General features: G+C 42.0%; 1 protein-coding gene across 1 annotated transcript in view; it reads left to right on the forward strand.

Annotated features, from left to right (window-relative positions):
* BLTP3A (bridge-like lipid transfer protein family member 3A) overlaps positions 1-10,877 on the forward strand; it is a 59,214-nt gene extending 48,337 nt beyond the window's left edge. Inside the window, exons 15-21 of the mRNA XM_060615251.3 lie at positions 1,869-2,065; positions 3,518-3,672; positions 3,761-3,911; positions 4,640-4,902; positions 5,348-5,456; positions 5,582-5,688; positions 6,085-10,877. Of these exons, the coding sequence (XP_060471234.1) occupies positions 1,869-2,065; positions 3,518-3,672; positions 3,761-3,911; positions 4,640-4,902; positions 5,348-5,456; positions 5,582-5,688; positions 6,085-6,210 (1,108 nt within the window). The 3' untranslated portion in view covers positions 6,211-10,877. The remainder of the gene's footprint in view (positions 1-1,868; positions 2,066-3,517; positions 3,673-3,760; positions 3,912-4,639; positions 4,903-5,347; positions 5,457-5,581; positions 5,689-6,084) is intronic.
* The last annotated feature ends 41 nt before the right edge of the window (positions 10,878-10,918 follow it).

Raw genomic sequence — 10,918 nt, forward strand, 5'->3', positions numbered from 1 at the left:
TAGGTCTGAGATGGGGCCTGACTGTTTGCATGTCTAATAAGCCACCCATTGATGCTGATGCTCCTACCAGGACGACACTTTGAGAACACTGCTCTAGGGAGTCTCATGGCCGCTTCTGCTGTCTGTTCCTGCATGTGGACTATTTCAGTAAACCATTAATTTATTTCCTCATTGGAGGTCTTTTCCTCCCTACCTTGTTTGAAAGAGTCAGGTCACAATTCTTAAAACATAGGCCTGATCTTGTTATTTCTCTTCTCTGAAACTTTCAGGCTTTTTCCTTATAACCCCTGAATTTAGTTTGAATTTATTAGTGTGGCATAATCAATTATTATGATATTTCCTTACAGCACTTTACAGTTTTTTAATAGACTGTTTTTTAGAATAGTTTTAGGTTCATGGCAATATTGAGCAGAAGGTACAGAGATTTCCTGTATATCCCCTCTACTTAATAGTTTTAAAAGCACTTTCATATGTAATCTTTAATCCAGGTTTTTCAGTAATCTGGCTGCAACCCATGTGGTAAAGAGGAAAAAAAAAAAAAACACTTAGCAAGCAAGAAGTTAGGAGACTTGGGTTTTTCTTAATTCCACCTTTATGACCTTGAGTGAGTTTTTTCACCTATAAAATGGGAAGGTAAGATTAAAAGATCTTTAAAGGGGACACCTGGGTGGCTCAGTTGCTTAAGTGTCTAACTCTCAATTTGGGCTCAGGTCATGAGCCCTGCCTCAAGCTTGGTGCCGAGTGTGGAGCCTGCTTGGGATTTTCTCTCTCTCCCTCTCTCTCTGCCCATCCCATGCTCACGCTCTCCCTTTCTCTCAAAAAAATAAAGAAAAAAATTAAAAAAAAAAAAAGATCTTTAAAGGTTTATTCTCACTGAGTTGTGCCTTTCTGTTCTCCCCAACAAAACCAAAGCTCTAGCTGGTTGAGCTACTGACTGGTCTACAAAGGTGCTTTTTATTTTCTAGTTCCGTGCCTCTGCTCATGTGGTTTCTTCCCCCATAGAATGCCCCCTTCCTTCTTTCACAGTCTTTCAAGGGCCACCTCACATGCCATCTCTTTCCACAAAGCCATTCCTGATCCCCTTCTTCTCACCCTTTGATATTGCCTAGCCTTTGGCTTGTATCTCTTTCCTCTATGAGGTGTGTGATTTACTCCCGTATACTGGTAAGTTGTGTCTAAATCTCTCTCCTGGGGCACCTGAGTGGCTCAGTCAGTTAAGTGTCCAACTTTGGCTCAGATCATGATCTCACGGTTTGTGGGTTTGAGCCCCGTGTTGACCCCTGTGCTGACATCTCAGAACCTGGAGCGTGCTTCAGATTCTCTGTCTCCCCCTCTCTCTGCCCCTCCCCCACTCATCTCTCTCTCTCTCTCTCTCTCTCTCTCTCTCTCTCTCTCTCTCAAGTAAGTAAATGTTAAAATAAATAATCTTCTCTTTCCTGATAGATTATACATTCTCTGAGGACAAGGGATGCCTTATTTCTTATTTTATCTACTCTCCACTCCCACCCTGTACCTAGTATGGTGCCTTTTATGCAGAAGTTTTTCAGTAAACACTTGTGGAATGGATGTGGGTGGTTTCAGGTGTCTTCATTAGCACTGGGGCTGTAAGTAGTTGGTCTCCTCTAAAAATGGGATGACCTTGAATAAACTTGACATTTAACGTTAATATGGCAGAGCTGCTTATGCAGTTTGAAATGCCGGAGGATTCACAAAGGCCAGCAATTGAAAATGGTGTGACCCCCTTACAGCAGGTAATAGTTGACATCAGAGTTTATGTATAAATAACTATTAGGGCTGAAAGCGATGGGTATTGCAAGGGACAGAACATATATCTTAAGCCACATTTGTGGTTTTTGTTTTTTAAACAGGGAGCCCATGGCCAAAATAGATGAGGGGGCGGCAGCACCATTGAGTGGAAGTGCTGCCCGACTCCGATTTTTCTCCATGAAGAGGACGGTATCTCAGCAGTCATTTGATGGCGTTTCATTGGATAACAGTGGCCCCGAAGATCGGATTTCAGTGGACAGTGATGGCAGTGATAGCTTTGTGATGCTTTTGGAGTCTGGTAGGTGGAAGCAGAGCCAGGCAAAGTTGAATTCCAGAAAGGGTTCTTTCTGCTGCCTGTATCCCAGTAGGATACAGAAGGAGCTAAGTTCTGATAAAATAGACATTTTCTTAACCAAGACCAAAAAAGAGAAATTTTAATAGATTTGTGGCTCTGGTTTTATCCACACATTTTCTAGGTTATGGGTTAGCACTTAACCTTTATCACAGAACCAGACTCAGACCAAAGGAGAGAGTGCTAGTCTTACAGCCACGTAGCTATGGCAGTAGGATTAGTTTGGTGGCTGGCGTCAGTGGTGTGTGTGTGTTGTCTGTTTTTGTTTTGTTTTGCCTATGTATTTTAGTGTTGGAAAATAACTAGAAGCTTTGTCTATGGTAAAATGAGTAACTCTTAGGAATTGCATCAGTCACTACTGGAAGTTACACTGGTTCTTTTATCTTATTGAACTGGACACTTTTTAAATGGTCTCTTAAGAGTGTCTAAATGAAAATGAAAAGAGAATGCACTGTTTCTGAAACTGGGTGGTGTGTACCCTGTTTGTTTTGTTATTATTATGGAATATGGAATATTATTCCAAATATGTAGATTTCAAATATGTAGAAAAGTAGGCAGAATCAAATAGTGAGTCCTCATGTACCCATTACCTAGCTTCAAATATTAAGAACTCATGGTCATTCTTGTTTCAAATATACTTCTGTTCACTTCCCTTCCTTCCATGTTATTTTGAAGCGAATTCCAAACATATCATTTTGTCCATAAATATTTTTATGACGTATCTCTAGGAAATAGACTTTAAAGATCTTTGAAAAAAAATTTTAATTGTGGTAAAATATATATAACATAAACTTTGCAATCTTAACCATTTTTAACTATAATTCAGTGGCATTAAGTATAGTCATCATTGTGCGACTATCACCAACCATCTCCAGAACTTTTTTCATCTTCTACAATTGAAAATCTGTACCCATGGAACAGTAATTCCTTGTTCCCTTCTCCCTCAGCTCCTGGCAACCACAATTCCACTTTCTATTTCTGAATTTGACCACTCTAGGTACCTCATATAAATGGAATCCTTTTGTGACTGGCTTATTTCACTTAACATAATGTCCTCAAGGTTCATTCACTTCATAGCACGTGTCAGAATTTTCTTCTTTTTTAAGGCTAATACTCTATTGTGTGTTTATACCACATTTTGTTAATCCATTCATCCGTCAGGGAACACTTGGGTTGCATCCATTTATAGGTTTTCTTTTAATGTGACCAAATACCACTATCCATTCTTAAAAATTAGCAATTCCTTAAATCCATCAAATTCCCATTTGTTCTCATAAACGTCATAAATGTTTGTTGTTGCTGTTGCTGTTGTTGTTTTTATAGTGTCATTGTTTTTAGAGATTGGATTTGAACAGAATTTTTTGACTTTGAAACTCATCTGTTGTCTTTCTTATACAGAGTCTGGTCCAGAATCTCTTCCACCAGGAACTCTTCCAAATGTCCTGGACAGTGCTGGCGTTCAAGGGAGCCCTCTTATGGATAGTTACGGCCAGGGGTCACCAGAGGCCAACAGTTCGGTCTCACCCAGTGGGGAAGACCTCAGTCTTCACCCGGTCAGCTGCTCTACTTTCTTCTCTGCAGAGGGTAGGCTCAAGGCTAGAAGCTTGGGAGGGACGCAGCTAAGAGAGTATCCTTTTACAGGTCTCCGTTCTGGTCCTGAAGGTGAATGAGGTGTCTTTTGGGATTGAGGTGCGTGGTGAAGATCTGACTGTGGCCCTCCAGGCAGAGGAACTGACCCTCCAGCAGCTGGGAACCGTGGGACTATGGCAGTTCCTGCATGGACAGTGCCCAGGTGAGGATGGTAGCAATTCCAGGAGAGCTGGTGGGATTTGTCTGGGGCAGCCCTAGCTTCACCTGTCACTGTGCCCCAAGGATAGTTGTCCTAAGTGCCAAGCCCTTGGTCGTTCTCTCCAGTAACCATTAGGGGGAGTAACTCCAGTGAAGCCTCCTGCTTGCAGAGAGACTCCCATAGGTCTTTCTGGGGCTTTGTATTCAGTAGGCTATTAGCCATCTTCACTTCCCAGGTGCTCCTTAAGCTTATACAGGAGGCCACTGTCCACCTCTTCATTTGTGTGGCTGCTGACATCAAACTGTGTCTGATCAGGGAACTGCTGTCACTCAGATTCAGTCCTTTGATAATTGTACTTTATTATTTATTTATTTATTTATTAAAGGTTATTTGCTTATTTTTTTTATTTTATTTTTTATTTTTAAAAAATTACATCCAGTTTTCCATTGGCCCTTGACCTCCCTTCCACCATGAGAGGCATGATAGCAAAGTGGCCAAGCCCAGTCTTTGTGGTCATTGTTGCCTGCATTCAAGTCCTGTGCTTGCTACTTACAAGTTGTATAACTTTGGGCAAATTATTTTCTGTCCCTTAGTTCCTTCATCTCTAGAATGGGAATGGTGATAATACTTTTGGCATAGGGTTCTTAAGAATATTAAATGTATGTAAAATGCTTAGAAAAGTCCCTGACTGATAATTAATTGATGTTTTCCTTCTGTCTCTCTTCTGAAAGGTACAAGCTTTCAGGAATCCTCAACTTTGAAGACTGACCACATCAGGCCAGCAGTGGGCCTTCGCTTTGAGGTGGGGCCTGGTGCAGCCGTTCGCTCCCCACTGGCCACACAAAATGGCTTCCTGCATTTCTTGCTTCGAGGCTGTGACCTTGAGCTGTTCACTTCGGTGCTCAATGGCCTGGGGCCCTTCTTGGAGGATGAAGAGATCCCAGTGGTAGTTCCCATGCAGATTGAACTCCTGCACTGCAGCATCACCCTAAAGGTGAGAGGAGCTTTTTTCGTTTTTACTCTAGACTTTGTCAGGCAAGGAATTCTGGCAGTGACTGCTATCATCGCTTCCCTGGCCGCTGTACAGTGTGGTGAGGATCAAGTGAGCAAATGCAGCTTGGCATTCTTTGTGAAGGTTATAGTAATACATAAAATGTGTGTTGCTATCAAAACATTCTGGATTTAGGTGAGGAGACCTTGTCTCTAGCCCTGACCTTGTCGTTGGCATACATGACTATGTATAAGCCCATTAAGTTATCTGTCCTCGGTTTGACCATCTCTAGAATGGGAGAAACTCAGTTATGTTTCTCCACGTTGCAAGAATGTGTGGATACACAATGGCATAAAGCCGCTTCAAGCCAGATGGTAGAAGCATGGGTTGTTACCCAAACTGCTCTGAGCTGTTTGAGGGCATCATGTGGTTTCCCTTTTTTCTGCAGGATGATATACCCCCCATCTATCCAACATCTCCAGGCCCTATCCCCATTACTCTGGCCATGGAGCATGTTGTGGTGAAACGGAGTGATGATGGTGTGTTCCACATAGGCGGTGAGTTGGGCTTGTTGGCCTCCCGGCTTCTCTGCCTTTTCTGTCCTGTAAGGGAGTGGGTGATACCTAGGAATTGCTTGCATGTTGGCAGAAGTTTGCTATTTAGAACCTTTACTTTTTTCCAGCTGCTGCTCAGGACACACCATCAGCTGAAGTACCTAAGAGTGAGAAGAGGCAGCCCCCCAAAGAACAGATGTTTCTGGTGCCCACAGGAGAGTCTTTTGGAGAGAAGGTGAGGACCTAACTGCACAATACCTTTCCCGTAGACCCTTAGTGGCTGTAAATTCAGAAGCTGGTAAAACTCAGAGAGCTGAAAAGGTTGCCTGTGCTGTGTATAGCTGGGTAGTTTGGGCACCTATCATCTAGCAGCAACTTCCAGAAGTGCTGAATAGAGGATGTAAGTCAGGAACTGTAGGTGAATGCTTGCTGATCGTGTATTTCTACCTGTTGCTGTCCTTATAACTGATGAATTCTGAAGATGGGATTAGGCTTTTAGAAAGATCTAGTTGATCACTAACTGAATTTATGGATTTTTCTGCTTCAATTCTGCCTCCTTGCTCCTTTACTGGATGTTTCTGCAAGGCGTGTTACCTTATTTATTAACTGTAAATTATTTATTGTTCCTCAGGTGAAAGAATTGCCTACCCTACAGAAGGAACTTATAGAAACTAAACGAGCATTGGCCAATGCCAACCAGGATAAAGAAAGACTGCTTCAGGAGATTAGGAAATATAACCCCCTCTTTGAGCTCTGATAGCAGTGGCTCAGTCATCTGTGCCAAGGAGAGAGAAGGAGATCACCAGCAATAGCACCACCTATGACAGAAGGCGCTGTCCAGCATTGAATAAGTCTCTAAGGATGCCAGAGGGACTGGGGAGTGCTCACCTGACTCCTTGTGGTGTCCTTTCTACTAGCTGTTCTGACTCGGGTGGAAGACAGGGCAAAGTATGACCAAGTTCTAGGAAACTGGGGGCAGCTTTGTGCGTGGCTCAAGCATGTCTTGCCTGTATAAAGCCTTTTGGCCCTCTCCACACTAGGTGGAATCTTGTCAACACTGTAAGGCCATTTCACCACCTGGTTTCATGGCAGAGACATTTGCTTCCTCTACAGCCTGTGTGAACAAGAGAAGGTACCCATCTCCTCAGTCACCCACAGAGCCACCAAAGATTCTATGTCCCAGAGCTTCCTGTAGCAGACCTGAGAAGTCCTTGGCCTGAGCTTTGGCCATGGTAGTAGAATAGAACAGGAAATAGCCAGCAAGGCGGGAGCTGAGAGAGGCACAAGAGTAAGGGAGACCTGGATGCTGCCTTTTTTGGAAAGGGAGCCAAGCTCATACCATCTTGGCTGATCCTACAGTCAGCCAAGCTGTATTAAGCTTCTTTTCTGTTGTACTTCATCACTGCGATGTGATTCTGTAACAGAATTTATTTGGAATTTAAATCAAGAAAATATATTCCCTGAGCTAGGTTGAAGGTATGATGTGGTAAGAATCACCAAGGGACTTGATCCTGAGCCCCCTGTTGCCTGCCTAGAGTCCTGCCTCTCTTCCACAGCTGTACTTCAGAAGTTGTTTCCTTCGTCTCCCTGGGCTCCCAGGCACATCTGCTCTCCAGGCACTGGGACTTTCTACCAGCACTCTCCTCTGCATTTGGTGGTTTGGGAGCTGAAAATGTGTTTTAAACTATAACGTAAACATCTCAACCTGTTGCCTCTCATACCCTTCTATCACTGTGGCTTTTTAAAACCGTGTAATTTTGACTTAAGTAAAAAACAAAACAAAACAAAAACGCTTCAACTTAGGTAGGTTTCCCCTTGCCCCATAAAACAACTATTTCCCCCCTCTTTCTTTCCTACCTAATTCTTCCCCAGCATTCTACCTTCATCCATACTGCTCTGTGATACACTTCATGCTGTGTTGATTGGACGGAAGTTCATTAGCTAACTAAACTGGCAAGATGGTAAAATAGTTATTTAGTGATGTCACTAAAATCTTAATCACACATGACCTATTGGAGGAAAGATAAACTATTTTCCTTTATGGGAAATCATGCCTGACTTGCATATTCTAGTTTTTTGAGGATAAAAAGAAACATGCATTCAAGAAGGAGCAAGATATAATTTCTTCAGACTTCCAAAGAACTTTTGTCAAGGTCTGTCACTAAAGCAATTTCAAAAGCACCAGTTACTATGAGATACGAGAATACTTTGTCATGCTTAGGAAAAAACTTAGACACTGAAGAATAAACATCTTTCTGGAGATAATGCTAATGGGAAGTTTCCTATGGGTCAACGCTTGGTTTAACCTTACTTAAGACTTTTATAAATAATCTGAGAGCAGGATATTATAATGCAGTCAAGTGTCCCTACTTCCAAGGAATAAAAGGTAAACCAGAAGGGACTTAAAACAATAACAAAACCAGAGAAGGCACATAAGCCAGGCTGTGACCACACAGGAAAATCACAGGTGAGGTTCAGTCTAGGTAAGTGTAAAGTAAAGTACTTACCAGCAACCAGTGAGGCAGCAAGCTCTGTCAGAACTCAGCACAGAAACTTAACCATTGCTGAAGGGAAGGAGGGGTCAGTGTGCTGCTGTGGCTCAAAACCCAACTGCATCATCAGGAAAGGCACATGAAGACAATACAGAAAACAGGACCCCTTACAAAACCATTTTAATGGCTTAAATTGTCTGTGCATTTCTAGTGACCTTATTTGCAAAATATATGGTGAAGGGAAGAAAGGTCAAGAGAATAGCAAAAATTATCAGAGAGTGGAGATACTTCCACATGAGTACACATATTTAAGATGTTGGCTCCAATTCTGGAAAGACGAAAGCTAAGGGTGACATCAGATAAACAGGAGGAAGGACGTGTTCACCAAGTCCTGAAATACAAGCTCTAGGGCTCAACTTCATAGCCTTCGGTACAAGAAAGCACTTCCCATAGCCAATCAGAAACTTAAGGAGCTCATTGTCCAAGAAGTGGTGTTGGCAGAACCTATGTACAGGTGCTGAAGGTTTAAGAGGAATCCTTGTATGGTGGCCTTCCAAAGGAATTCTAGAAAACTAAGGCTATTTGGTGAAATACAACTGAGAGGGTAACTGTGTCCCTCCATAAACTCCCCCTTAGTGTTCCTTTGGAAGGCATAATGTTGAGCAAAATGGATCACTGGTCCTCTCAAGTATGGCCTTTCTAATGTTCTTAGAGGAGGGAGATTCAGTAGCTGGAAAATAGAATCATTCAACCTTAGGTTCACCTGAATTGGTTTAAAACCACATTCTGATTCTCTTCCCCTCTTCACGTCCCCCACCCACCATATCCCTCTGGCATCCCTCCATGCAAAGAAAATGCCTAATAGGTATTGCTTGGAATACCTTCACCTTAAGCCTGTGCTTGCTGGTAGGCAATACAAACAATTCTGGCAGGCATCAAGGCTAACCCCTTTAGTGACCAGAGTTCAGTCAGGTTTCTGGGCTCTCCAGAGTTCTTGTCTATGTGACAAATGGTGCCCTAGAATTTCTGACTTACGTGGCAGTTTTGGCTATTGTGTCTTGAAATCCTCCTCCAGGAAATGTGGGGGTCATGGTCCCATGAAATTTTAGTAACAATCATCTTGTATAACTTCATACTCCTATTCACTGGGAGCAAGAAGACTTTCTTGGTAGTCCTCAGGGTAAATGTAAAGAAAAAAAAAAAAAAATGGAAGGAAAACAGTAGTGCTTTGGACTGCTTATGATTTCTGCCTTGGAGCTCTAAGACTCTGTGAACAAGAAATAATACCTCAAGAAAATGTCTGGAGTGATAGCACCACTATCCCTCAAAGACTTCAGCTGCTGCATATCATCATTTCAGCTGTGAAACATTTACAACTATGTATCATCTATGATTGTCTAGATTTCCCGTTTACATGGACGTGCTGGAGACCGGCTTTAGTGTGTAGGGACTAGTTAATTATCTCTTAGCTGAGCTACAGGGATGATTATCAATCTCAGATTTGTTTTCATCTCACTGGAATAATTAACCTCATTTCTTTGATTTAAGACAGAAGGAATAGGTTCTATTTTTGTGATGGCTGCTTTTGCTGTATTATTTAATCTCCCATCCCCACCCCCACCTCCCACCCCCCCACCCCACCCATTTTGCCATGGGCCTCAAATTTTATGTACCCTTTTCATGCTTCTGAAAGGAATGGTTTCTGTGTATGGAATATACGAGGGATAAACATTATCCCTTACATGCCCCATAATTTAAATGCTCCCATTTAACCCATTTACATTAGTTTCCCCTTAGACTAGTTCAAGGGCTGGTGGAAAGCAAGTAGTTTGAAGTATTCCCATAGTGATATGGGAACTTGCCATTTCAAACCTTAACACTGAAGGTTTGTTTTTTTCTCATTTAATATTTGCCTAAACTTCTAAAATCAGTTATAGTAACATCACAAAACAATGGAAACAACTGAACATTGCTGCAGTGCATTTGGTTGAGAACTACAAAAGCTCTCATTGCCTTGTGACTTACCATAGTCCTTACTCTTTCAAGAGAAGCTGGTGTGATGTACTATCCTTCCAGAGACTACGGCCCTCACCTAGATCTTTCCCCACTTTCTACTAGAATAGGAATATTCCCATTCACCTCTAGGTAGGTATGGATAGTAGTTAGTAGCTATTGTTGAGGGGGGATTATTTTCCCCATCTCTTACAACAGACACAAGGAAGACGCACTCTGGGAGAACCTTAAACGGTGAGGCTTTGTTAAATGGCCAGGCTTGGGATGTGATCTTTCTCCCTTGTTGTTTATAAGTTTCAGCCTTATCTAATATCTCAAATTGAAATAGCTATAGTTCCTATAACGGTTAAAAAAAATTCCTGTTGGAGCTGAGAGACTATTTGCTTTTTCTTCCTTCCCCCAGTTTATTAGTTTTTGGTCAAGATTTAGCCTGAGTCTTACAGCATTTCTTTGTGGAATGCCCCAAATGTGATGTGTCTTCTTCACTGGCTAAATATATGTTTAAAGCCATGGGTTTTAGTGTAAGATATAAAAGATTTGCTCAACTTTGTGAGTCCAAACTGTTTCTCCCCACTCCCCCCCCATCAGGGTGCTGAACAGAATTGGAATCTTTTAAGACATGCTCAGGAAAGCTTCAAAAGAGAACAGCTTCAAAACTCTTCTCCCTATGAAACTGAATGATAGAGGAAAGGATTCTTGGGGATTGCCAATTATATACAGTAGCCTTATTACTGCTAATCACTGTCAATAAAAGGTCACTCCATTCCCCTCTCTTTGAGGAAAACAATGAGAATGTATCTGATGAACTGGAATACTGGTCAGTATTGGGAAATTTTAATGTTGCATTATCTAATCAAACCTTGAGTGTACTGGTTCTGTGAACCACCTGAAAAAAGCAAATTAAACTTACTAAACATTGGTTGTGGTTTATCTGTTTATAGGAACCTGAAACATATGGGC

This window comes from Panthera onca, chromosome B2 (assembly GCF_046562875.1).
Source record: "Panthera onca isolate mPanOnc1 chromosome B2, mPanOnc1 haplotype 2, whole genome shotgun sequence".
Classification (NCBI taxonomy): domain Eukaryota; kingdom Metazoa; phylum Chordata; class Mammalia; order Carnivora; family Felidae; genus Panthera; species Panthera onca.